This window comes from Juglans microcarpa x Juglans regia, chromosome 7S (assembly GCF_004785595.1).
Source record: "Juglans microcarpa x Juglans regia isolate MS1-56 chromosome 7S, Jm3101_v1.0, whole genome shotgun sequence".
NCBI classification, from domain to species: Eukaryota; Viridiplantae; Streptophyta; class Magnoliopsida; order Fagales; family Juglandaceae; genus Juglans; species Juglans microcarpa x Juglans regia.
This window is the reverse complement of record NC_054607.1, coordinates 1,559,734-1,586,345: the sequence shown is the minus strand read 5'-3', so window position 1 is coordinate 1,586,345 and position 26,612 is coordinate 1,559,734. Positions and strand designations below refer to the sequence as shown.

Sequence of the window (26,612 nt, the reverse complement as noted above, 5' to 3'; positions counted from 1 at the left end):
CATCACTTTGCAGCATGCACTGATTTCTTGGCAAGTGATTTATAATTCCAATATTCCAGTTTATGAATGTATTTTGTGTACCTAAACAGGTCATGCCATCCAATCTAAAACTAGAAATGTACATTCAATAAGAAATTAAACTACAAGTCTGAAAAATCGTATGCGATGAAAGTTGGGATTTTCTCTTACTTATCTTAACTGAAATCAATTCGAGACAAAATTTTCGAGCATTGTTTGATGATGACATTCAGAGATAAATAAACTGTTACAACTGTTGTAACATATAAATAAGTAGAAAGGCCATGGATATGATGCTAGAAATCACAGCACTCAACTTCAGTCCCCCATTGCATGGAATACTGCTTCCACTGTAGCAGCCTTTCTTTTGCTTGATCCCAATGCCATGATCTTCAAGAACAAATGTGGAGTTTGTCTGCCCGCTGCTAAATAAAATACACCAAAAGAAGGATCCTTTATGGACCCCAATCATGCCCACTCCCATTTCAGTATGTGATTTGTTTCTCAGAAGAGATAAAGATTTATGGTCTTTAACGAGAACGTGGGAAAATGCTAGCAATGGCTCGAGATACTTTGATTGACAACCCACAATGTGGCCGGTTATGGTGCTAAAAGTGGGTAGCTCCACTCCGCAATTGGGCGCAAAAACTTCAGTGAAATTATCTTCTGAAGGTTTACAGTCTACCGTGTTGTTGCTTGTGCAGTTCTCCCTGCATAACTCAACATATTGCAAGGCCATGCACCCAAGTCCAGGGCTGTTGTTCAGGTGTGGAAGTTTCTGTGCAGTTCGATTCTTGTTGATAATGTCCACGAGATCATTTGCAGCATTTCCTGTGCGACAAACAGCAAATAACAATCTAATTACAAAATCCTGGTATGTAAGCATGCATGTTTGCTATTAACATATAAAAGTTCTTGATAATTGAGTTGACCATTGACCCGTCGTTTTCTTTTTCACCACCTTCTTTTTGTCATGGATCTGTGGCAGACTAGCTCCCTTTATTCTTCTTGCTGCCATTATCTTTGACAGACTAGCTCCCAAAATTTCACCTAATGATTGTTTTAGTAAATCTTACACTCCAATTCGATTCTAGATGCTAAATCATTCCTTCTATTTGTTCCTAAATAAGACCTGAACCCATGTTGTGGATGTTTCTATGATAAATGCCCTCTGGGGACAGGACTTATGAGGACACTAGAATCTTTGCGTGCCATGTATGTAACCTTCAATTACATCAATAGTGAAAGGACTTGTTATTCTAGCTGAAATTATATTTCAAAATAAAATATGTATCCTAATCCTACAAATATTTCAAACCTTAATGAGCCAAAAGCTTAATGTTATTTGGCTCTATGAATGAGTAGATGCCACAGATTACACTATCTTCTTTCTAGTTTTTAAGTTTTATATTTAAAGTATATTCTTTCTAGTTTTATATTTCCATGACACAGGAAATTTCTCATAAAATATAAAAAAAATAGATCATGTAGGTTTGAAGTACTAGCGAGTATCATTTACAAATAAAAAGAAACACTAGCAGCATAGTGAACACTTTTCTAGCTACTATATAGGATTGCTTTTAGAAGAAAACACAATATAGAGCAGTGCATTCATTATAGTGCCCAGAAAGAATATAGAATATAATTTGCTATGATCTATGGAGAAGGCTCATAATGAAGCTTCACTATTTGAGATGGATTATTGTCCTCACATGTCGCAGAAAATTATTTTGATCGAGGATTTCTATATCGAAGCAATGAAGCTTTAAATCTACCTTCGACCTCCAACACTTACCCATGTCATATATTTGGAAATTTACCCAAAAATACACTGGATGCAAATGTGATAGGGCCAGATTCACAAGTTCTAGTTTTTATTGCTTTTGTGGCATGGTGCAGAAAAGTGGGGCATAGACGATAGGCTAAAGAAGCATAATAACACTGCTCTGCTTCCTAGACAAAAGATTCGAGAATAAAAATAAACGTTGTGAAACTGCTTATCAAGCATGGTTGGACATGAGATGGAGATGGGCTCTTGTATTTGGTTGACAGCAGGACAACCATTTTTACTTTGTTGAAGTTGTCTACCATCTCTTAGATACTTGATAAAACAAGTCCCACACAGTCACTCTCTCCATAGAAATAAGTAGCCCAAATCTTGCATAAACTCCTTGCCGAGGGCTTGTGCACCCCCTGAGACTTGTCGGGGAAGCTGTTCTCGGACACCCAGTGCCAATAAAAAAAAAAAAAAAAGTAGCACACATCTGACCGAGGCTTACTGGCTCTCTAATTGACTGTATACATCAAGGATCCTAATCATTTTCTCTAAATATAGCATTTTATCCTATCTTGTTGTGGTGCTACATAAAGCCTAGCCTGTGCAAGTTTATACAGACCCTTTGAAAATGTGGATCTGTGCTTGAACAAATTATTTTCCATTTTTATTTGCCCTGGGAAAGTCACTGATTCTATGCAAATATCAGAACAGAAGCTCCAGTTGCATAATACATAAACTCAAAAGATCGATGGAAGATGTTTCACGTCCTAATCTCAGAGACCACGGTCCACAGCTACAGAAAATACAAACTATGACATATGAATAAAACTTCACCACAAAAAGGGAAACAGAAGCCAAAAGAACTACTTCGAAGGAAGATAGATGCTTTGAAATCAAAGTTTGAAAAGCAAGGGAAAAAGGAAGAATGCGTGACAAAGATTACCATGGTTCGTGGCGGCCACAACAGCAACAAGCAGCAGATGACATAGAAAAATCCACTCAGAGTCGAAGAGCTTCTTCCCCATTATAGCTTAAATGTGAACTGAAATTGTGTTTTGCTTTATCAGAGAGAGAACGGAAAGGAAAAAGTGGAAAGCCGAGTCTAAGAAAAGGTTTTGCTTTCGTTTTCGTTTATGGGATGTTTGTTCAATGGGAAAGGAAAATGGGGTGAGCTTTTTTTATTTTTCCCAGGAAAGCATGGGGAGGAAAGTGAGTGACTGGCGATGAAGTGTTGCAGCGTTTGGGGACAAAAGGTAGGAAATGGTGGACCCATATAGCCGTTTGTATGTTCCATGGATTTCTTTTCCTTACAAATGTTAAATTTTGATGGGCCCAGCTTTGACAATTATTGACAGAAATTACAGGGCAAAAGAAAATGGAGCGGATTTCAAAACATTAGAATTCTGATGGGCCCAGCTTTGACAGAAATTTCGGGACTGCAAAATTTATCATTCTCATTCTAGAGATATCTGTTCGTTGTGTGGGAATCTTGGTCTATGAAAATGGGCAACTGTCCATTTTTTAAGCAAAACAGAAAGGGAAGTTGAAACTTGAAAGAAGTGATGATGGAGCGCTGGAGAAATTGGCCCTTTACAAGCTTACATTATTATATGAGAAATGATTTAGTTATAAAAAAATTTTACAAAAATAAATTTATAAACTAACGTGATTTGCTGTGATCTATTCGATTATATCATATAAAATTATCTCAATTTGATTAAACAATGAAAAGGGAGTTGGAGACCTGAAGTTGGTTTTAGCATAAATATTATTTACATTATTGATTTTACAAATTGGTTGTAAAGCCCAATTTTGAGAGAACAAGTGTCTAAGCCCATTTGCAGGAAATTATCCAACTATCCTATATAAAATAAAAGGAGTGTTGCTACAGTCACCAAAAATGAATTTCGAATAAAGACTTCGAATAATGTATTTTACTTTTTATTTTAGGTCTTTTTTTAATTATCATAAATATTTTTTAAAAAAATAAAAAAATTATAATATCATTAAAAAATATTTCTTTAATTACTAAATAAAAAAAAAAAGTCATTATAAACATAAATTCAAGACCCATTTTTGAAACCCAAAGTATTTCTCTAATAATAATTCACGAGAATCCCAATAAAATGGGTACTCCATGAAAGAATCGGGCATACATTTTTTTTCCTAAATGCTCTTAGGTTTATATTTGAGAATAATTAATCATCGTAGGGTCAATCTATCCTGCTTCCCGATTAATGAATTTCGGCGGTGCGACTGCCATGGGCCTGATTGGGGGGTTGTATAAAAGTTTTCTCTTTAATAGAAAAAATAAATTATTTGAATGCTATATATTAAAATATTTTTAATTTTAAATAAGTTAAAAAATAAGACTTAAACGTATTTTTTTAAATAATACAAAACGTAATTTTAATTTTAAAAAAATTATCAATAGATTAAAATATCCTTACAACTTTAAGATAATTACAACTTTCAAACTTTTAAGTATATAGTTATAATTTTTTTAAATTAAACTAATTGTCATTTTTTTCTCAAAAAATAATTTTTTAATTTATTTCTAAACAAACGTAACATATTTAAAAGTGTTTTAATCATATAATTATCAAATAATAAATAACTTTTTAATAATAAAATTTATTACATAAATAAGTTATATTTCCTACAACAATCTCAAACATACACTATATTACTATATTTGTAGGGTTATCTTATACCATAGAATTTACAAACTGAAATAGCTAGTCTAATGCGTAGATTGAAGATAAATATTCTTCACGAAAAGCCTCTTTAACGATTTCTCTAGAAGGAACTACGGCAAGTAGTTTACTGTTGGAGCCCACACGTGCGTGGTTTTTGAGGCCTTTGAAGGATTTTTTCTGTTGGATTTGCGCTCTCCTCTCCCAATAGTTCCGAACACTCGCAGATTCAGCAGCCGCTCGCCTCTTTTCGTCTCTCGGTCTCTGTATTCTTATCCATGGCGTCTACTTTCGTCACAGTGCCAAAACCCTTTCTATACAAACCCAACGCCCCCTCTCTATCTTATAACCAGAGACTACTAGGTTCTACGCCAAACCCCTTTTAGAAATTAACTTCCGCTTTGGTTTCGCTATTTTTCTTGAAAGTTCCGTTTTTATTCTCTTTTTTAGAATTCCTTTGAATTTCTGTGTGTCAACAGGTCTGCGGAGAAACTCTCTGAGAATCAACGCCATTTCCAAGAAATGGGAGCCGGCCAAGGTTTTTACAATTTCACCATTTCTGTTTTTCAATCTTTAAAGCTTTTGCTTTGAAGTTTTCTCTGCCTTGCTAAATTTTCCTGAGCTATTGGTGTTTTTGAGTTTTATACTTAGTGGTGTTACTTTGTGTTGCAGGTGGTTCCGCAAGCTGATCGAGTGCTTATTCGTCTGGAGCAGCTGCCCGAGGTATGACTTCTTTCATTGCTTATGCTGGACAAGGTTTGGACAAGACTTCTTATGTTTCATTGGCGTGACACGATTGGAAAATCAGCGATTACAATCAACAATAGATTCAGTACATAGTTTTAGCAATTGGGCGAGGCTGTTTTTGCCCTCAAAAAACTTTCCCGTATGTTTGCAAATGCACGGAGAAGGTGCTTTCTGGTCCTTCCATAAGCTGATCGAGTGGGCCCTAAATCCCAAGTACTTTATAATTGAACTTCGTCGATCTAACTTAAAATAGTGACTAGTGAGCATTAAACTCTGCATGTTGCTTTGCCACTGGAGGGGCCTGCTTTTGTTTCATATCTAGTTTCCCCATCAAAACTGAATTCCTACCACGGTCTGGGCTACCGTTGCATGTATACACCAGTTCCAAGATATGAAATATGAGCATCTCTTGTTAATGTCTTGTTAATGTTGATGTAGGTGAAATGATCTCTTGGCCATTAGCCTAGTATGATTTGGTATTCCTTCTGTATAGAAAGAATAGAATGGAAAAATAAGAGTTCTTGGGTTTTGAACATTCAGCCCGTTGTATTTATTCTGCGCTTGACTCAGAATCATATGAAAAAAATAAACAAAGTTCACATTCTGACCAGGATTCTTTTATTTGCATTGCCCGTGTATTGATCATCGTTGGGTAAGTAATCGTTGCATATAACTGTTCGTCTCATGAATAATCTGCCATCTTATGCAACAGAAATCAGCTGGTGGAGTCTTGTTACCCAAAGCAGCTGTTAAATTTGAGCGGTATCTAATTGGAGAAGTATGCAACATTCCAATCGTTGCTGTCTTGTGAAAACGTGGATTTTTTGCTTTTTAAGTAAAAATAAAATTATTCCTCTGGATATTTTGACCAGCCGTGTAATATTTGTTTCAGATTCTCTCTGTTGGTGCTGATGTTGGGGAAGTGGAGGCTGGAAAGAAGGTAAGCAATCAGAATGTGTTCAGTTTTGGTAACGTTCTGAAGTGTGTGGCTGTTGCCCGAAACAATGCTTGGTCTATCATCTAACTGGAGTAAATGCTTATTTTGTTGCAGGTTCTCTTCTCAGACATAAATGCGTATGAGGTGAGTATTGTTTTAATGTGAAGTTATCATCTAGCACCTGGTACTAATGGCCTTTGCCGGTTGTATACTAAGGGAAAAACTCTCCTCTAGTATATTATTTCTAATATTGTGCATTTACCAAATTATATTTTTCAAATTGAAGTTAGAGTTTGTTTTACTGCTAAATAAGTTTAGGTCTACTTGTATATGCATTTCATGCTTTTACTGAAGATATTCTTAAACTGTGTTTTAAGTGTTTCATTCCTTTTTCACATGGTTTCAAGCTTTCTGAATACTGTGACCAACAATCATATGGATTTCCAAGTAGGAGGAAATATGTTATGATTTTGAGATAGTTTTAGACCATCTTTTCTACTCGGAAAAAAAAAAAAAAAAAACACTTTGGTGAATAGTTTTACTAATAATCCAGGAGGCCTTTTGGTCTTGCTTGAAAAATATCTGAGAATTACACGACTAGCTGTGGTTGCTTTTTGCTACTTTGGGTGAAATCATCTTTTTCCCCTCATCTCCGAAATATGGAGTAAATATGAATATAGTTAAACTATAATAATCTGAAAAATTCGAGTAAATCAAATTACCTGTTGATTTGGTGCTATTTCAGGTTGATTTGGGAACGGATGCTAAGCACTGCTTCTGTAAGTCGAGTGACTTGTTGGCCGTGGTCGAGTAGTGGTCATCAGTTCACTGTTCTTTGCACGAGGCTACCTCCTATGATTCTTGGCCCTTCTTGTGCTCTTCTTTATCAATTTAGGGCAATGCTTTCTTCTTGCAAACCATGCTCTCTGGCACCCTGTAATAGGGAAATATCCAGTTCATGTTGAATTCTGTCTATGACCGTACTTATGAGGCATGAATGGCATTCGGATTTTACATCTTATTAGAATTTTATGTTGCAGCACAAAGTAATTGTGCATTAAAAGCTAATCATGATTTGAAGGGGACTTCCAACTTCTACACATTTCTAGGGAAGTGATGTTGTTCGTTCAGATATAAATTCATAGGAATTTTGGTTTAATTTTTTTTTTTTTTTTTTTGTATCGGTATGGAACAAAGAATGTCTTTGTAAAAGATTAGATGGTCATGATGCTGGTCTTCAAAGTTGGGATGGACTTTTTCTCGGTAAAATTAGAAATGCAGCTTTTTCTTTAAGAGAAAGAAAAGCAGATTTACAAAACGAGTAATACTAGATACAAATAGTTTTATATGAGCATTTTGTAAAAAAGTAAGTTTTACTAATAGATAATAGTTTTTTTAATAGTTTTTTTAAGTGGAGTTTATTTTTTTTTTTAATAAAATTTGTCTATTTGAAATTTGGATTAACCTTTCTAGCTTTCAAAATGTTGCATATTTCGAAAAAGGCCACTTTTCTTTTTCACTAGCAGGCTATCCCTAGCAGGCTAGCACCATCCACTAGGGAACTAGTACGTAAGTTAAATATGGTATGTAAAAAATTAAGAACAAACCCATTACCATCTTCCTCCATTAGGCTCAGAATCGAACTTAATAAATTGAACTCCTCTTTTCTCTCCATCCTCCCCAACCATTCCTCTCAGGCAAAATCTCTCCCCCTCACACGTACATACACGCAGACCAATGTTAAAGGAGAGGAGAAAAGCAGATTGTGATTGAGAAAAATGGAAGCTGCATGTGGATTCTGCAGTCAGTTTTCCGGATGAAAATATTAGTTCCCAAGGGCGGAAGCAACCAGAGCCATAAGCAAAGAAATAACAAAGAATACATATTAAAACTCAAATACACGCAACTCAATCATCCCTTCCTTTCTTTTTGGAGAATACCAAGCTACAACTTTCCCCGACGCTAGAACCCTCAACGAATAGCATAAGCTGAATATGAAATCCTCCACATGCGGGCCACGTCTCCCGGGCGAAGAACCCAGCGAAACACTAGAATCTACTCGACAGACAATTGGCCCATAAACCTGCAAAGGCAAGGTAGTATCAGTAAGAATTATCTGATTGACTTCAATCTGTGCAACCATTTATAAATAACTTAAATGCTCATGGCTTCAGGTTGAGCCACCTATCGAGAATTAATAGTAGTAATCTGCTAAAGTAGTACAAGTTCTCTTAAATCGCTGTATGAGACAAAAGTTTACCACCCGTGGTCTCATTCATACAACTCTCTCAACCAACAAGGAAATACACAATGCACAACTTTGTCTCCTCTTAACTCTTAGGAAACAATATTTTCCTGGCAATCCAGACCATCCAATGGGGGCATAGCCTAATTTTCTAGATTTTCCATTTACATATTTGGGCCTAATAAAACACAAAAAGGTTTAAGGTCTCAGCCTAGTGGTACTTTCCCCTTTCAAAAGGTGGAGGCCGTGTGTGTAACCCTTAGAGATGGGAGATTGTGGGGTTCAGAGTTGTTGGCATACCTGCTGTTGGAGGATCAAATTGAACCTAGGGGAAGAGGCAGGATTTTCTGCTCTATTAACAGAAGACCTCTTCAGGCCATTGAGAACACTTGTGGCAAAAGCTGACGCTGAACAAATATCCAAGCGAGCATCTATCCTGGTCAGATCATGGTATAGATTTCTGAAATTGCCCTGCTGGTAAGTATAGCATAGTGAACCAAATAGATCAGCACTCAGTGGACTTCTCTTCCTAGCATTCACAGAAATGTCCTCATCTCCCTGTGATGCAACAGCCACTGAGCTCTCCCTACCCCCAAACCAGGCCGCACAGGTGCCACCTAAGATGTATCATCAATTGTAGATAGAAAACAAGTAAATGATTACATAGAAGTCTTCTGTACTAACAGGAAAAAAGGAAAAGGAATAGTAACCCAGTATAAAAGGTAGAACAATGCGAAATTTGATAACCAATGGCTTACTGCCATAAAAAATCTCATTAACTTGAATCTGAGGACAGTTTTCATTATTTGTTTGTATCTCTCACTAGTGCTTAGTAGAACTTGGGCATTTTCTGCATATACTTCCAGTAATTGGTCTTTGCCTATTCCTATCAATAAAGTTTTACTTTTAATTATAAAAAAAAAAAATCTCATTAACGTGAAGCTGTCTAGTTAGTCCAGAATGCCTTCAAAACCACTGGAAAGGGGCCAGGCCGCCCAGTATGTGGGGTTTGAAGCCACTTGATGGTGGTCTCTTGTAGGGATTAGTGGAGAGATAAGCTGCCAATAGTTAAAACATTACCAAAGTTCTCAATAGATCAGAACGTTCTATGAAAAACGTATTACAAGTTATGGGTAGTAAATTCATTGTAACTTGAGAAAGAGAGACACAACGACTAGTCCTATGAAAAACATATTACAAGTTCCGGGTAGTAAATTCATCGTAACTTGAGAAACAGAGACACACTTACCTATATAGGAGAACTAAAATTACCTGTTAGTTCCTACATTTCTCATGTCGTGATAGAATGGGGCAGGCTATCTTCTGTTTATGACAATTCCATAGCAATCAACTTGGTAGTTCTTTCTCATGTATAATGTTTAATAAGAAACTTCTTCTTTCTCATGTATTATGTTCACTAAGAAACTTTCATACAAAAAAAAAAAAAAAAGATCACAAAAAATGAAACAGAAAAGATAAATGGTATAGCATTGAAAAGATAAAAAGCTGCACTTGAATTATCTCAAAAGAAATGTAAAATCAGTTATAGTCTTATCACAACCCGAAAAAACAGAAACATCTTAGGGAAAAATTACCTATAATTCCAGAGAGAGCTGAAAATGGTTCTCTGAGACGCACATCATATGAAGGTCGCACAACCGTGCCCTGCTCTGTTTCCACCAAGACATCTTCCTCTTCTTCCTTTCTCCAAAAGTCGTGGCTCTGCTCATAAGAAAATGCAGCCTTTGCACATAATCCAGGCATTAAGGTCAAAGGTGCCTCACCATTTGTGGCATTAAGTGCCTGAGGATGACCGCTATTTTTGTGTAAACCAAAGCGGTAACGGAATCCAGAATCAGAAATGAGTGATGAAAGGTCTAATGATATTGACTCGGGTACTTCCCAATATTGTCCTTTGTGGTCCCTGAACAACTCGGGCCATGCAGCCTCCAATGTAATATCATGAAGAGGAAGCTGCAAAATGCAAATAAAGTGTTTAGAAACATTGCTCATTTGGTTATCCACATAACTAGAACCACAAAACAGTTGAGACATGAAAGGGTTAAAGTTCTGGGCTTATTCTTCACCAGCAGGACCTTTTATGTAGTCATTATGCAGATCAATATTTTCGAGGAATCATGGACATAATATTAGATATTTACAGAGAAACTGTGAATCAAGATGTTCAAAAAATCACTGTGTACAGATAATCATTTTCAGGTGGAAGATACAGATTATCTGTAGCAAGGTACAGGTACAACGCAGAAACTAGCCAAGAGCAAAGACAAAAATGCAATCAACACAACAGTCTGTAAAACAAAGAATATAGCTAACTGGGATGATGATAATATAAATGAAAACATAATGATTCTTAGTTCTTTCTAATAATTAAGATATAAATATAAAAATATGGCTGCTTTACGTGCCTGGTCATATAGCATCAATTTGTGTCGGCGTCCTTTTTTCTCCCCATGTGCTTCTGTGGACAACAGTACAGATGCTGAGGGAGTCAAAGAAAACTGTGACCATAATCCCAGCGAAAAGGGTGATTTGTCAATGAAATGCTTTGCCACATCTTGGAAGAATCCAGGGAACTCCAAATCATCAAAACTAGACAATCTAGACAATTCATCTTTAATAGAAGAAATTAATTTCTTTGGACGGAACTGCCCAACTAATCCAAGCCACCTGTACTCACATGTTATGTAAGGTACCTATTAGTGTGTGAGAAATCTAGGAATTCGCTGAGGGATGAGGACATCTTTCCTCGACAATATTGATAGATAATAATTTTTAACAAATTCGAATTCTCATTTCCAACTCATCCCTTTCTTTTTAGAAGAAATGCTCTGAGCAACAAAAATCTAATTTCCAAAATTTCAAGCATTTATGAAAAAAATTCTAAAGCCCACAGGTAATTGTGTCTAAGTTGAACATAAACAATTATGAGGTGAGAATAATGAGTTAAAAGAAGTGGAAAATAAAAGACAAGATCATGAAATAATTCAATCATTATCAAAGTCCACATAAATTCAGGCATCAGAATATTAGAGTAACTAAGACAATTGATTATGCTGAACTAGACAATTACAATCGAATAGAAGCATTCATTAGTGAATTTTTTTTTTCAAACTTTATCGGGAACAGAATTACTCAAGTAACATCAATGAGGGAATTAAGTCACAAGGGAGACCAGAAAACCAAATAGACTGGAGAATGAGAAAGTAATTGAAAACTTACCGCTACTGAAAGAGGTCGAATAACACATTAAACCCCGCTCTCCACTCATCTTCCAGCCAACAACTAACTACGATTAATAAATATTGCTGAAGTGTATGGAAACACTTGGGCTATATAAATATAAATATATATATATACATATATATTTTTGATTGGCAACAGGTGTCCAGGAATAACGTTCCGACTAATCTCGAGGGTGCACAGGCACTCGACAAGGAGTTTCCTGCAAGTGCACCTCGGGTAATTCAAGGGGATTATCTCCCAGTCTGATGGCCCTAGAGATTGTTTGTACATAAAGGGATTTGAATCTTAGGCCTGGGGGAGCATACACCCAAGCTCCAAGGCCTTTACCACTTGAAATATGGGACTCATGGAATATATATATTTTTTTATAAGACTCATGGAATACGTTATACATCTTCGAAATAAACAGATATATTGGAAGAAATGATGGTGAGTTTAATAGGGGCAGATAACAAGATTACAATGTGTAAGCTTGCTTGGGCAGCTACCACCTACAAGATTAACTTAGATAGAAACGTTAAGACTTAAAATGGAAAAGTTAAAAGTAAACGCGGATTGTTGCAAGCAGCAATAAGATTTGAAAGATGAAAAACTCAAATCAACATAGAATATTCCATATATATAGGATGCTTATCGAGGAAATTCCAGATAACAATAGAATTTTATCTTGTGTCTTTTTCACTCTTTTTTTTAAACTTTAATACCCCTTACATTGCCCACATCGTCCTAGAAACCAAACAAAGCACAAGGAAGGCGAATAAAACCCATCAAAGAAGAGGTTCGTCACCACTTTAACTTACCACCTAGGAGTTTCCGGCTTGAGCAACATAGTCTGAAGCGAAAACGAACCCAACTCCTTGAGAGCAGCAGGGCCATAGGAGGGAATAATCCCCAAAGGAAAACCATTTCCAAGCAGGGAGAGCTGCTGAGTACGGAGTGCTCGGCTGCCTCGAGCTCCGTCCAGAGGGAACGTCTGGCCAGGAACGACCCGGGCCGAGCCCTCCAGGGTTTGTGGGGAGGACACGCTTTGGTCCCAGAAGGAGGAGTCCATTGCCGACCTTAGGCTCGCCATTTCAGCTACTCGCAGCTGAGACTTGAGCGTGTATACTGTTTGCAAGATTGTTCGTTTGGTCGGTAAGAACTGCGAGGGTTTGGGAGGGGTTTTTGATGTTCGTGTGTTTTCCTTATCTGCTTTGTTTTGCATTTTTTTTTTTTTTTTTTTTTTTTTTTTTTTTTTTTTTATCGAAAGTAACCAAATGGGCTTTGTATTGTCTGTGGGGCCCTTTTTATTTATTTTGTGGGCTTTGTGATTTCCTAGGTGGCCTTGTTTGAGGTTTATCTTTTTCGGCTTTTTGCTGATCTGGTGGTATTTTGGGACTTTGAAGATTTTATTGGGCATTTCGAAAAACATTCTAAAAATAATAATATAAAATAATATCCACCTAGTACTATTTACGTTATAATTATTAATTGATTAATAATAAAATTATGAATATTTTTTTAATAATAGAGTTAAAATTATAGAGACATAATTCTCGAATGTTCTTTATATGAAAAAGATAAATGTCACCGAACTATAAGATCATTAATATTTTACCAGATTATAATATGAGATAGATGATGTGTAGTGTAAAGAAATTCAAATAAAATTATTCTTTGAACAATTTTCTTTAGAAATAATTTTTTTTTTCAAGAGAAATTTTAATTAAGTATTTCTTTATAATATGTTTCCTCCTTCAAAATGAAATGCAATTTTCAAAGTACAAATTAAAGGCTGAAAAACATGTAGAAACGTGTTAGAAGGGTGAAACCTATTGATCTGTTGTATCATGTGATGTATGTTTTGGATAAATTAGTATGGGAAATGAGATAAGGAATTTGATAGTTGCGTGCAAAAATGTTGGTAACTAAATATGGGAAATTAAATTAGGAATTTGAGAGTTGCATGCGTGCAAAAGATAGACTTTGTAATCCCAAAAGAGACAAAGAAATACATGATTCAGTTGCATAAGCACAGTGCATTTATTAGGAATATATCTAACGGGTGGTGACATATGGCTCACAAATACGTATCAGAGTTTTTATGAGTTATTTTATTTTTAAATTGATGCGTAGAGTTAAGGCTACGTTTGGGTACTAAGAGTACTTTAAGTACTCTCGTTATTATTCTTTACTTTATTATTATTTTTCACCTACTTTTTTACTATTCATTACTTGCTACCTATTATTCATTATTCTATTATTACTTTTTCACTACTATTCACAAACATTCTCAACACTTCTCAGATATTCTCACTACTCAAACGTAGCCTAAATCATCCACATCACATAAATGATAATATTTGATTTGTCAGATTCATATTAATTTTTCTTTCAGATCAAATTATGTCATGTTATAAGTAATTTATTAAGAATATTGTTATTCACGCCGACTTATAACTAGATTTTTTCAATTTTGATATTCCATTTATGTTTGAAATTAAGCATATGAAGCTAGCTTTTCATGAATAGCTCCAAACAAACCCTCCATCTTAAAGTTGGCATATTTCCCTTTGGGTTTTCTGGTTCCGAATTCATTCCCTAAGGCTGCATATATATGCAATGTTGTGTAATTTCAATACATGGACATCTTCAAGGAAATTAAAAAAATATATATACAAGTTTTTAAGTGAATTTAAGGGTTTGAAATAAGAAATATATATTGAGATCTTATAAGATTCACTTCATGCGCCTATTGTCAATTTCTTTCCCATTTGAAACTTTCAAATTTGAGTAATAACTTGAAAGAGCATCTTTTCCACGCAGTATTGGACCATGATAGTACTTGTAATTGATTTTTTGATTCAATCACTTGGATAAGGGCATTGACGATGACATATATTGAAACTCAGCATGTCCAAAGATCAAGAAAGTCAGGAGCCACCTTGAATTGGATTTTCCAAAGGAGTAATGCTAGGGTACGAACGTGAAATAGACAAGTTTTATATAAATTCTTTGTAAAAAAGTCATGGGTTTCACTAAAATAAAATATTTATTTTTTGAATTAATTACATCTTACCCCCTCGAACTTTCACTTAATTCATAATATGCCTCTGAAACTAATAATTGCATCAAAGTGGACTCTCGAACTTTCAAAACTTCCCAATTCTTCATTCCGCCTACCAGTAACGTTAAATTTAACGAAAATTCATTGCATGTGCTATTCATGTCCATAACATTCACTGTAAAGATATAATTTTCATCTCATTTATTATCGTTGGCCATATAAAATATAAAATAATATATGCTATCAATTAATAATAAATTATAAATCATTAAATATATTTTTTTATTAATTTATATGTGGTTAATGAATATCAAACAATTTCATTGTGTACATAGATTATTCATACTTGCTTGCAACTTAGGTATAAAATAATTTTATATATAATTAATGATTTGTTATTAATTGATAGCATATATTATTTTATATTTTACATGGTCAATGATAACAAATTAAATAAAAATTACATCTTTACAGTGAATTTTTGTTAAATTTGACATTGCTGGTAGACAAAAGGGGGGATTAGGAAGTTTTAAAACTTCAAGAGTTTACTTTGATGCAATTATTAGTTTCGAAAGCACATTATAAATTGATTGAAAGTTCGAGAGGTAAAGTGTAATTAACCATTTTTTTTCATTTTTTTAGATGAGGTCTATTCTTTTTTTTTTTGATAACAAACATCCATTCATTCATAAAACCTCAAAACATATCATTTTGATCAATCCAGAGAGAATGATCAACAAAAGTAGGAACATGCTCCCACCACATAGCTAGAAATATTATCAACATTATTCCAACCATAATGAACTAATCTATGAGCTACCTCATTTCCCATGCGATGCACATGTTAGATTTCAACCTCCTGAAAATGTTGTAGCAAGCTCTTAATTGCTTCTTTTTTTATAAGAAAGAAATTCACTTCCATCCGACTCAGTTTCAAAGCTGATCTCTGATCTCTTTCTTCAGTAATGTCCATACTTCGCGAAGTTCCACTTCCATTTTAGTGCGTGCATGGTTTAACGTGCTTCATTTAATTTAATTTGAAGCCAGTTTTGAACAATTAATTTCCTTTAGAAAAATTTTTTTTAAAGGAAAACTTTAATTAATTATTAATTTGATCTAATTTGTTTCCTCAAATACAATTTTCAAAGTACCAATTAATTAAAGGCTGAAAAACATTTAGAAACGTGTTAGAAGGGCAAAACCTATTGTGTTGTCTGATCATGTCATGTATGTTTTGGATAAATTAGTATGGATAAACGTCTCTGATCTATCGTCAATCTCTGGCCATTGAAACTCTCAAATTTAAGCGCGGAAGAACTTCATCTTATCGATGCAGTATTGACCATGATAGTACTTGTCTTGACCATGATAATACTTATCTTCTAAGGCATTGATTCAATCACTTGGACAAGGATATTGACGATGACATATATACATAAATATATACATACAAGATTAAAGAAAGATAAAACATCAAGATTAAAAAAAAAAATCTAAACTTCAGTAAAATATGAGTATTGGTTTGTATACATATATATATATAATATAGATATATATATAATATATCCATATATAATATTAATATTAATTTGGTCTTAAGGACCTTTTAGTAAAATATGATCTTTCATTAAATTCTACAATAGAGTTACATGTTAAATGATTAAGAATTTTAAGGACTTTTTAGAAAAACAAGATTTAACTGACTTAACGGAAAAACAAGAAAAATTCTTATTCACAGTTAGATAGCTACTTATTATAATATATATATATATATATATATATATATATATATTTATATATATAGAAGCTGATCAGCATGTGCAAAAATCTAGAAAGTCAGGAGCCACCTTTGGATTATCCGAACTGCCTATAAATATCCATATCTTCACATGATTTGCATAGAATTATTCTTCAAACAAAAATGAGGCTTCCCTTCTTTTACCTCTCCCTCCCTATTTGGTTCTTCCTCGTGTTCTCCATCTTCCATGCCATAAATGGCAATAATCTCATCCCAGAAACCTGCAAAAAATGCGCGCAGCAGGACCCAAACCTAATCTACAACTTCTGCGTGACCTCTCTGCAAGCAGCCCCAGAAAGCTACAGTGCTTCCGATCTTCGTGAACTTGGAAAGATCTCGATCAACTTAATCAACCTCAACGTTACAAACACGACGCGCCGCGTCAAGAAGCTCCTGGAGAACAAAAAATTGGACCCTTATGTTAAGGCATGCTTGAATGACTGCTATAATCTGTATTCCAATGCTGGTACTGCGACCAAACAAGCCATGAAAGACTACAAGAACAAACACTACAAAGATGCTAACATCGAAGTGAGTTCGATCATCGATGCCTCTACAACCTGTGAAGACGGTTTCAAGGAGAAGAAAGGTGTGGTTTCGCCTTTAACAAAGATAAACAACGATACGTTTCAGTTGTCTGCTATTGCGCTTTCGATTATCAGTATGCTAAGTTGATTATCACGCACCTCGGAAACTAAGGTCCAGTTGGGAATTGTCTGATCTTTTTTCACTATTTTGAACCTGATCATGATCTCTGGTTCTTGTTATTATTATTTTTTTTTATAATTTCTTCCTTAATTATTCTTTTAATTAGCAGCTTAATTATATATGGACAATATTATTGTTGGGGTGGCATATGTTGTTCTCATGATTCATGAGATGATGTCGACATATATTGTCTTCATGTTGATTGTAGTTTGAAAGTTTCTTTTGGTATATAAAAATAAATTGACTGGATAAATTGATGTTTTGTTTTAACGCAAACTTCTAGCTAGATTTCCCTCTTTCCTTTTGGATTTTTTTGTCATTATTCCTACCAAGGAAAACGAGATTATTATTTTTTTATTCTTGGGGGTTCTGTTAATTAACTCAGATGAATGTAATATGTGGTCAAAGATGCCGGCCATGAAAATTTCTGCTAAAAACATTTGATGATCTGTTGATTGAAATGAACATGGTATATGTATGCATCACAATCTAATATGATCGATTTTAGTTTTGTACTTGTATTCAAATCCAATTACCAGTATTAATTAAGACCGTGGTGCATGGTGTCAAGCAGCACATGATGAGTTCTTTCGTCTTCATCATCAATGAATTGCCATGGTATCGAGCAGGAAATTATGGCTGCTCGATATCATGGCAGTTGATGTTAGGTTTTAATTACTCTTGCTTTGTTTTGTTTGTTTCATGGCAACAAGTTTATAATTATAAGCTGTCAAGTGGTATGATATTATAAAGTAACTTCAACCAAAGTTTTGAATACCGTTTTGGTTAAGGTACTGGAATTAAATATTTCAGTATCGGTATCGTTTCGGAATAGTCTATATATAATAAATTAAGTATATATGTATAAATTATATTTCAAAATAACATCAATGCAAATCTTAAAAAATTAAAACACATATTTATAAAACTCAATAATACTTCTAAGTTTTCAATTCAAGTACTATTTAAAAAAATAATTACTCATGATCTTCATCACGAAAAAAAGATTAAAAAAAGTTAAGAAAATAGTTTTCATATGTGAAAATTATGAAAAAGTCATCATTTTTACATTAATTACAAAAAAAATAATTTCGGCCGATACACCAAAAACCAACCAGTATTGACCGAAACGCACTAGTACGGCCAGTACGAAACACCTTTATTATAACGATCACTACTCCAGTACGGTAAATACTGGTTATACAGTTGCAGTGCAAAATTCAAAACTTTGACTTCAACATTACTTTTTTAAAAAAAAAAAAAAAAAAATCAACTCCAACATTACTTGAACAATGCTAATATTCATCCAAAGTTTTATCATTCTAAGTTACTTGCTGATGTCGTACATTTTAAGTATATGCCATATAGGGGATGTGTATGGAATGACGAAATCTAAAATGAACAACATGTGTGCGCGCGTTCATGATTATGAAACATGAAATAATTACGTGTTACCTGGGAATAACGTTAATTTGAAGTCCATTGCCAACATAACAATCATATGTTGGAGTAAAGTCTAATCTGATAATTAATGGATTGCATGCCTATCTACTGCACAGGTTAGATTAAGATGGGATTACAAAAAAGATTATATAAGTTTAAAAATAAGAAAGAAATTCACTAGCTATCAATCTCACCATCTGATTCAGTTTCAAAGCTCTCTCTCTTTCTTCAATGTATGTACATCGTGCGTTTCCATTTTATAAGGAAAACTGTTGGAGAGAAATGCGGTCACAAGGAAATGCTTGGTTGAGTACTTGCATTATGATATGTGAGGGATGTATTTGAAAAGAGTAATTTTATGTATAATCGTGAAGTACGTAATCGCTGCGTAATTGGTTAGGGGTGATAAAGGTCGGTTCGGACTGAAAAAACCGACCGGACCGATCAGTCTCGGTCCATGTTTTAGAGGACCGAAAAGTTTCGGTCTGGTCCTGGTCTAGGTTTTTTCAACCCGGATCAGATCAAATGAAAAAATATATATATTTTTTATATATATTATTTATATAATAATTTTTTAATTTATTATGTAATTTTTATTTAACCTATCACTATTAATAATATAAAATTTTAAATATGTTATTAACAGTTGTTAATATTCTATCAATTAACTAATATATAATATCAATTAGCTAATTATATAGTCATTATATAAATTAATAATTTAATTTTTATCTAATTTATTATTATTGACCATATAAAATATTTTTTATTGGGTTAGTTACATAATCCACATTAATAAGTCATTTAATTTTAAATTAGTATTTTAAATGATTTTTTTTATTAATTGATTTAAAAAATAAATAAATAAATAATTAAGCCGGACCGAACAAACCGGACTAATAGCTACCGGTCCGGTCTCTACAGGTGTTCGGTCTAAAAAAATGACAAACCGGATTATTACTGGACCGACCGATTTGCACCCTTTGTCAGAAACATAATTCCCAGCAATCAACAAGAAAAGAAAATAAGGGGTAAAAATTTCTATCTGCAGATCAAACACATTTTGAGAAAACAATAATTAGGAAAGTTGGTGTTGTTTGGAGTTACTTTAAAGGAATAGTTACTCGTGATTGATGCTTTCTCTTTGCTTATTGGGCTTGAATGCTACATATTGTTATAGCCATCTAAAATGTGCTGTGATTTATTCTATAAAATATAAGAAAGACGATAGATTATGACAAGTTTGGCATTCAGATCTTCTACTTCTAGATGCTGATATTTCTTAAAGAGTTTCGGGTCTAAAATGGAAAAAAAGAAAGACAAAAAAAAATATAGAAAAATTCTACTCTTCATCCCCATATACCACACACACCACACTTTTTTATTTTTTATTTTTTTCTCTTATCAAATATGTGGTATATATATAATGAGTAGAATAATTCAATTAATTTAAGAAGAATAAAACCCAAATTAAAAAAAATATATAGTTTGTAAGAATGATGAGTAGCAAAACTCAAAAAATATAACAGTGTAAGAAGGAAGACAGATGCTTAGCAAACACATCCATTCCGATGTATTCTGGAAACAAAAGAAACTGTTACTGTTTAAAGAAGAAGCATAGCAAGCCAACTTCTGGAAAGGCTACTCTTCTTTAAACAGATTTCAAATTATTTTCCACCACGAATTTAAAGATCACTCTACAAACATCCAACGAGTAGACAAAAAAAAAAAAAGGGGGGGGGGGGGGGGGGGGGGGGGGGGGGATGAGCAGATTACTGTTCTACATGTAATTCAATGAGAAAAATGAGCTTCGGCAGATTGTATTAAGTTAACCAGCCAATGAATGGTTGTAGATGTATTCAATTGCAAGATTACAGGACTCAATTTTATCGGCTTCCTTATCCGGAATCTCCAGCTTGAACTCCTCTTCAAGAGCCATTACGATCTCCACATTGTCCAAGCTATCCAAGCCCAAATCATTCTGGAAATGGACATCAGCATTCACCTACAGATGAGCCAAAATTGTAATGCCAGCAGTATATTTTCTATGATATTGTGACCAGTTACCTACAACTCGGATTAGATAGAAGGGCACCAACTGACAATTAAAAATTAAATTACATAAGTTTCTTAAGAAAATAATGCGCTGAAAGTAATTGGCCACAGAACGCTGAAGAACTTCTTTAATATCTATATGGCAACTACCTATCAAGCAGTTTAGTATAGAGGCTTTACCCCCTCTACTTTTTTCTCGACAATGGGAGGCTGTTCGGAGATAATAAGATCAAAAAAACATAATAGCCAGTAACCAAATAGCAAAAGTGAGAATTCATTAATATGCTCATATATAGTTTATATTAGGCAACATATGTCTAGACTCTAGGCAACAACTTTAGCTTCTCTACATAACTAGTCTGTAAACATGGGTAGAAGCAAAATGTTTTATGTGATGAGAATCGAGATGAATTAATGCTTCAATCAAGGAATAAAGCAGAATCCCAAAAAAGAGGGGGAAGTGTAACCTATAAAGAGGTCTTGTCAAATTACTTAAGAGGAAAAAAAAGTATTATGTTCAATGAAGCCAAGAAACTGAGAAGAATGATGCCCTGTTTGGGAATCGTTCTATTAACGCATGGAATTCCCTTGCCCTTCTATAAGTAGTTGCAAAATAATTTTCAATGAGAATGAGGAAAAAAAATAGATAAACACAGGTGTAAGTGTAACAACAATCCAAAATAAATAAAAAGGCAACCTATGAACCTACTTTCCATCCAATCCCAGGTGAGGGGAAGCGTAAGAATCCTTTAAATTAGAGCATCCAAAAGCAAGCCATATAATGCACCAAACAATGACTTGGAGCTGAGCATTCATAATCCATGCTTCCAAAGATTCATGCGTTTCTGTATGTCAAATTCCTTAAAGAAGGCAATGAATAATATACATCTCACATAGCACCAACGCTCCAAAACGGGCAAGAAATAGATTAAAATAAAACAATGGCATAAACCAATGAATCTGTAAGTTGTGACGTATCTACTTTTTGGTTACACATTAGATATGGCAAAATGGGAGAGAAACCAGGCGATCATCAAAAAACAACATGCGAACTCTCTCCAATATAGGGCTTTTTAGAGCGCAAAAGTCATTCTTAATGAAGCGACTTCTCCACAAAGAATATCAGAATTTTACTGGAATTGTCTAAATACTGCACTACAATAATATCATAAGTCAGAAAAGTATCCACTTGATCGCTTACTTCAAACCTTACAATTTTCAATTTTTTTCCTACTTTTACTTGTAATATGGCGCAAACCACAAGATTTTAATTATTTACAATCAGAAAATGAAACCCACATCAAATATAATAGCAAAGGACATTTCAACTAGGTCCTGAATGGTTTTTACTTGGCACATCAAGATTTTGGAAAACAAAAATTAGCTGAACAATCAAAATGTTTTTACATCTGGAAGAAGATCCTAGACAGATCAACATTTCCAATGCAATCAAACAAAACAACGCCATTTACTTATGTTTGGTCGCTAGAACAGAGGAAAATACAAAGAAAATAATGTTTTTGCTATAATATCTGCAAAATCCACCACAACAAAACCATAACTGTTGTTCTAACCTCAGTTAAGCAGCAAAATTTTACTTCCACTTACATTCACCACATTCTCTGGGCAACAAAACGGATATTTGCCCACGAAAAAAATAAATCGATAAGCAAACAAATTAAACTTAATCGAGGGACATTTACGATTAATCAACGCAACCGAGCTAAAAAAATCATGAATGGCGGTAGCACATCAAGCTCCATTTTTTTTCTCACTGGTCACATATTCGAGGGAACTAAACAGACATTTTCCAAGAAAAAAGGGAAAAGAAGAGGGAATCGGAGAGCACATGAGAGGCACACAGACAGACCTTGGAGGGATCGACTTTGGGGAAGCTCTTGACGACGGAGAGGACTCTGTCGATGACCTCGTCCTTGGTCAGATGATCGTCGCCGTGGGATGACAGGAACCGGAGGGAACCACCGTACAGAGCCCGTGGCTGCAGTTTCGATCCTGTTATGATTAGGGTTTGAACCGGGACTCGGACGTGACGAAGCATGGCTGCTCTCAACGCCATCTCTCTCTCTCTCTCTCTCTCTCTCTCACTCCGACTCTCACGGAAGAGAAACAAAATAGTAAAAAGAGAACAGAAGCACAGGAGCACGTGATCTGCACGTGATCGTCTAATTATCTCTCCTTAATAAGTGTGACCCATGATTAAGTAAATCATAAATATAACTAGAAGTGCGAACACTACAAATGGCACTCCGGCGAATTTCCCGATAAGTCAGCGGCCGAGATATCGACGTCGATTCCGATCCGAACAAATGGCTCCGGTATCGGCTCTAGCCAAATACAAGCTCGTGTTCTTGGGTGACCAGTCGGTCGGTAAAACCAGCATCATCACCCGTTTCATGTACGACAAGTTCGACAACACTTATCAGGTTGAAGTTTTCTGAACCCGAAAATAAATACCTCAATTTGCTGATCTTGTTAGGGATCGGAGGTTTGGAAAAATTTTGCTTAAGTGGTAGGATCTTATTCGTTCAGTCTGATCCTTACGTTAATGGTGCCGGAGTTTTTGTCTTCGAATTCACTTTAGATTTGTGATGTGAAACTTTTATGTTATATTTGATCTGGGTATTTGGTGAATTTTTACTAAGAGACAATTTTTTTTGCTGTTATATTCTCGTTGTTCTATTGATTCTTTTGATGAATTGAGCAACTGGATGAACTTACCTGAGTTTGCTGCTACATTAATAGTTTTAAACTATTAGCAAACTTTTTCTTGCCGTTTTCAGTTTTCTATACACTTAGTACGTGCCAAACATCACTCTCTCTCTCTCTCTCTCCGCGTGTGATTTTGCATTATAATGTATGCTGTTGGTTCCTTTTCATTCCCATCTAGAAATATTTTGGTAATTTTTCATCAGTTAAGACCTTTTTTTCTGTCTTAGCTTATATGTGTCATTTACTGATGACCAGGCCACAATTGGTATCGATTTTCTCTCAAAGACTATGTACCTTGAAGATCGAACAGTTCGGTTGCAGCTCTGGTGAGATTCTAGTCATTGACGGTTTAGACCAATATAGTAGTCTTAAAAAATTATTTTCATTTCTGTTTTCCATCAGCTTCCATGATGATTAGTATATTAAGGGGGTGTAAAGTCTTGTGTTTATCTGTCATGATGGCGATGAATATGTGTGCATATTTGTAGTTTTTGTTCTTGCTGTTCTCGTACTTAGGACTTGGGACAATTCTATGTTACTTTTGTATATTTATTACAAGGTTTAAAGATAAATGTTTTATATATCTCCCATAATACAGTACATTTATGCCCTCCGGAAATGTTTTATTTGATGATAATTCATTTCCATGTTTGAAACACCAAATCTTGAAATGTATGACAGGGATACTGCTGGACAGGAAAGGTTCAGGAGTCTCATTCCAAGCTATATCAGGGATTCCTCTGTTGCAGTCATTGTCTACGATGTTGCAAGTGCGATCTTTACCTATTCTTTTGGCTGTGGAAACATCCTTTTTTCTTCTATTCATTTTTATATCCATATCCATGTTCTGTTCATGGATCCTGAAAAGCAATATAAGTTACTCGCTGCATCTTGAACAAATGCAATTACTGAGCTCGTAGGATGTCAAACTAACCTAAAATGTATTGAGTCGGGGTTGCTTATTCAGAAACTTAATGATTTCGCACCTTATGTATTTAAATTGATTGTTGGGTTTATATGATTAATAAATAAAGCTGTGATAAAACAATGTTTAATAAAGCGGCTAACGATTTTAGTATTCATCTCATTCTTAGGTAGAGAGTCCTTCTTAAACAGTTCCAAATGGATTGAAGAGGTTCGCACAGAGCGAGGCGAAGATGTAATCGTTGTACTTGTTGGCAACAAAACTGATCTTGTGGAGAAGAGGTAATGATTTTCTACTTTGGCCGTGGGATGTTTATGGGTGAAAGTTAATTACCAAATCAGTTACTACTTTGCCTTGGCTGTGGGTATTGCCATTTTTATTCAGAAATGGAGATGGAGAATATTTTTTTGTTTTGGCATACATGAAGCTGAGGAGAGCACTTACTGCTCAAAGTTTCCCAATGGATCTTTTTTCAATGTTAATTATGCTAGTTTCTTTGGGAATCTTTTATGCTTCTAATATGGGCATCATGTGAAGGACAGGCAAGTTTCTACAGAGGAAGCAGAAGCAAAAGCTCATGACCTCAACGTTTTGTTCATTGAAACAAGTGCCAAGGCTGGTTTCAATATAAAGGTAACTGTTTGTTCTATCTTATTGCAGGCTGTTTATACAAGTATCACTGGGTTGATGCTGGCATGTAAATGCATAGGATAATGGTTTGGCATGCTCTGAATACTCCAGACTTTATATTTGCCAATGAAATGGGTTTTAAGTGAATTGTGCTAACATCTCATTGTCAAAGTTCCTGAAAATTTGCTCTCTTAAGAGGGTTAAATTCATTTGATGGATCTTTTTGTTTTAATCAGAAGAGTATTCTAGATGACAATAATCTAATCAGCACAACAATGGCATGATTATTTCTTTTCCGCGAGACAGAGAGAGAGAGAGAGAGAGAGAACAATAAACAAATCATATCATTTTAGCTACTGGTTGTTTTATGTATTTCTAAAAATCCTTTTGTGTCCTACCTATTGAGTTTTCCTCGTCAATCCATTGTCAGGCGCTGTTCCGTAAGATTGCAGCAGCCTTACCAGGAATGGAAACACTTTCTTCAGCAAAGCAAGAAGACATGGTTGATGTCAATCTCAAGTCTAGCAATGCATCTGCGAGTCAGTCACAACCACAGTCAGGAGGATGTGCCTGTTGATACCCGGCATGGAACTATGCTTGCTCCAACTTCATTGTCCCCATTTCCTCACTGGTTTTTCTCATCATATCAATAGTCTGCAAAGTTTCTGTCCCTTTCTTGTAGCCTTTTTGGGTGTTTCAATTGTTAAGTGATGTAGGATCGGCTTGGCTAAGTTTTTTTCATAAAGTTGGAAGTACCTTCAATTGAGATACTTCTATGCACAGCACAGCACAGCACAGCACAGCAGCACAAGTGTTGTTTAAATGGACCTTGAACCTCATCCAAAATACACAAACACACACATATATATATAGAAAAATATATATTTACCATTTTACTTGCATATAAGTATACGTGCTCTTACAATATATATATATATATATTATATACACGTGCTGATATGGCAGCTAATGAAAATGGTGAAAACTTTAAAATTTGAAATTTGAAATTCAAATAAAAAAAAAAAAACTGATAAAATGGGATTGTTACTGTGCAGACGTGACAGCTAATGAAAATAGTGGAAACTTTAAAATTTGAAATTCAAATTAAAAAAGAAAACACTGATAAAATGGGATTGTCATTGTGCAGCTAATGATAATGGTGAAAACTTAAAAATTTGAAATTGGAAATTCAAATTAAAAAGGAAAACACTGATAAATGGAAATGCTTAGATAATTTATTTATATAGATTCTTCCCAAGTGAAACCACACATAAAAATGACATTTTCATAAATTGACAAGGTAATATTTCTATTTATTCATCAGAAGAGGTGTATCTTTTGAAGAATGAGCCTTTAAAGAATGAGCCGGCCACTCATAAGTAGTGGCTTGGTTAAGGGAACTTACTGGAGTCGTAACGAAAGCGAGTCTTATCACAGTATATGTAGCGCTACTCAAAATCAATGATGTTTCACTCCACTCATGAAAATCTTTTTTTTTTTTTTTTTCCAAAGTCAAACAAAGAGTGATGCAGCACTTTTTCTCTATTTCCATATTCGATACTATCTAAATCAACTCAAGTGAGCTTCTTGTTC

At 34.6% G+C, this 26,612-nt stretch overlaps 6 protein-coding genes across 6 annotated transcripts; 3 read left to right on the top strand and 3 right to left on the bottom strand.

Annotated features, from left to right (window-relative positions):
* Nucleotides 1-161: 161 nt before the first annotated feature.
* On the bottom strand, nucleotides 162-3,068 carry LOC121241600. Its single transcript, XM_041139430.1, has 2 exons — nucleotides 2,739-3,068; nucleotides 162-849 (listed from the first exon to the last, which is right to left on the bottom strand). Exons 1-2 carry the CDS (start codon nucleotides 2,818-2,820, stop codon nucleotides 266-268), a joined length of 666 nt encoding a protein of 221 aa, XP_040995364.1. The 5' UTR covers nucleotides 2,821-3,068; the 3' UTR covers nucleotides 162-265.
* Nucleotides 3,069-4,675: 1,607 nt separating this feature from the next.
* Nucleotides 4,676-7,194, top strand: LOC121241574 (10 kDa chaperonin 1, chloroplastic-like). Its single transcript, XM_041139395.1, has 7 exons — nucleotides 4,676-4,854; nucleotides 4,971-5,029; nucleotides 5,164-5,214; nucleotides 5,951-6,016; nucleotides 6,131-6,178; nucleotides 6,290-6,319; nucleotides 6,921-7,194. Exons 1-7 carry the CDS (start codon nucleotides 4,770-4,772, stop codon nucleotides 6,987-6,989), a joined length of 408 nt encoding a protein of 135 aa, XP_040995329.1. The 5' UTR covers nucleotides 4,676-4,769; the 3' UTR covers nucleotides 6,990-7,194.
* A 750-nt stretch (nucleotides 7,195-7,944) lies between these two features.
* LOC121241445 (protein TRIGALACTOSYLDIACYLGLYCEROL 4, chloroplastic) lies at nucleotides 7,945-12,876 on the bottom strand. The gene is made up of 5 exons (XM_041139224.1): nucleotides 12,485-12,876; nucleotides 10,847-11,108; nucleotides 10,016-10,394; nucleotides 8,721-9,037; nucleotides 7,945-8,258 (listed from the first exon to the last, which is right to left on the bottom strand). Exons 1-5 carry the CDS (start codon nucleotides 12,754-12,756, stop codon nucleotides 8,061-8,063), a joined length of 1,428 nt encoding a protein of 475 aa, XP_040995158.1. The 5' UTR covers nucleotides 12,757-12,876; the 3' UTR covers nucleotides 7,945-8,060.
* Nucleotides 12,877-16,613: 3,737 nt separating this feature from the next.
* On the top strand, nucleotides 16,614-17,485 carry LOC121240300 (putative invertase inhibitor). Its single transcript, XM_041137699.1, has one exon. It carries the CDS (start codon nucleotides 16,652-16,654, stop codon nucleotides 17,201-17,203), a length of 552 nt encoding a protein of 183 aa, XP_040993633.1. The 5' UTR covers nucleotides 16,614-16,651; the 3' UTR covers nucleotides 17,204-17,485.
* A 2,747-nt stretch (nucleotides 17,486-20,232) lies between these two features.
* LOC121241302 (acyl carrier protein 1, mitochondrial-like) lies at nucleotides 20,233-22,937 on the bottom strand. The gene is made up of 2 exons (XM_041139011.1): nucleotides 22,605-22,937; nucleotides 20,233-20,684 (listed from the first exon to the last, which is right to left on the bottom strand). Exons 1-2 carry the CDS (start codon nucleotides 22,809-22,811, stop codon nucleotides 20,508-20,510), a joined length of 384 nt encoding a protein of 127 aa, XP_040994945.1. The 5' UTR covers nucleotides 22,812-22,937; the 3' UTR covers nucleotides 20,233-20,507.
* A 15-nt stretch (nucleotides 22,938-22,952) lies between these two features.
* LOC121241301 (ras-related protein RABH1b) lies at nucleotides 22,953-25,781 on the top strand. Its single transcript, XM_041139010.1, has 6 exons — nucleotides 22,953-23,178; nucleotides 23,720-23,790; nucleotides 24,146-24,234; nucleotides 24,559-24,670; nucleotides 24,932-25,022; nucleotides 25,450-25,781. The coding sequence occupies exons 1-6, from the start codon at nucleotides 23,062-23,064 to the stop codon at nucleotides 25,594-25,596; spliced, it is 627 nt and encodes a 208-aa protein (XP_040994944.1). The 5' UTR covers nucleotides 22,953-23,061; the 3' UTR covers nucleotides 25,597-25,781.
* Nucleotides 25,782-26,612: the final 831 nt, after the last annotated feature.

What these genes read in the sequence shown, in the direction of transcription:
- LOC121241600 (XM_041139430.1), bottom strand. Translation starts at nt 2,820, where the DNA reads ATGGGGAAGAAGCTCTTCGACTCTGAGTGGATTTTTCTATGTCATCTG. An exon ending in TGTGGCCGCCACGAACCATG is followed by an intron (nt 850 to 2,738) that starts GTAATCTTTGTC and finishes TTTGTCGCACAG; the next exon opens with GAAATGCTGCAAATGATCTC.
- LOC121241574 (XM_041139395.1), top strand. Translation starts at nt 4,770, where the DNA reads ATGGCGTCTACTTTCGTCACAGTGCCAAAACCCTTTCTATACAAACCC. An exon ending in AGAAATGGGAGCCGGCCAAG is followed by an intron (nt 5,030 to 5,163) that starts GTTTTTACAATT and finishes TTTGTGTTGCAG; the next exon opens with GTGGTTCCGCAAGCTGATCG. An exon ending in AAGTGGAGGCTGGAAAGAAG is followed by an intron (nt 6,179 to 6,289) that starts GTAAGCAATCAG and finishes ATTTTGTTGCAG; the next exon opens with GTTCTCTTCTCAGACATAAA.
- LOC121241445 (XM_041139224.1), bottom strand. Translation starts at nt 12,756, where the DNA reads ATGGCGAGCCTAAGGTCGGCAATGGACTCCTCCTTCTGGGACCAAAGC. An exon ending in AGCTCTCTCTGGAATTATAG is followed by an intron (nt 9,038 to 10,015) that starts GTAATTTTTCCC and finishes GATACATCTTAG; the next exon opens with GTGGCACCTGTGCGGCCTGG. An exon ending in ATTTGATCCTCCAACAGCAG is followed by an intron (nt 8,259 to 8,720) that starts GTATGCCAACAA and finishes TTGCCTTTGCAG; the next exon opens with GTTTATGGGCCAATTGTCTG.
- LOC121240300 (XM_041137699.1), top strand. Translation starts at nt 16,652, where the DNA reads ATGAGGCTTCCCTTCTTTTACCTCTCCCTCCCTATTTGGTTCTTCCTC.
- LOC121241302 (XM_041139011.1), bottom strand. Translation starts at nt 22,811, where the DNA reads ATGGCGTTGAGAGCAGCCATGCTTCGTCACGTCCGAGTCCCGGTTCAA. An exon ending in CCAAAGTCGATCCCTCCAAG is followed by an intron (nt 20,685 to 22,604) that starts GTCTGTCTGTGT and finishes GCTCATCTGTAG; the next exon opens with GTGAATGCTGATGTCCATTT.
- LOC121241301 (XM_041139010.1), top strand. Translation starts at nt 23,062, where the DNA reads ATGGCTCCGGTATCGGCTCTAGCCAAATACAAGCTCGTGTTCTTGGGT. An exon ending in ACAGTTCGGTTGCAGCTCTG is followed by an intron (nt 23,791 to 24,145) that starts GTGAGATTCTAG and finishes AATGTATGACAG; the next exon opens with GGATACTGCTGGACAGGAAA. An exon ending in AGGCTGGTTTCAATATAAAG is followed by an intron (nt 25,023 to 25,449) that starts GTAACTGTTTGT and finishes ATCCATTGTCAG; the next exon opens with GCGCTGTTCCGTAAGATTGC.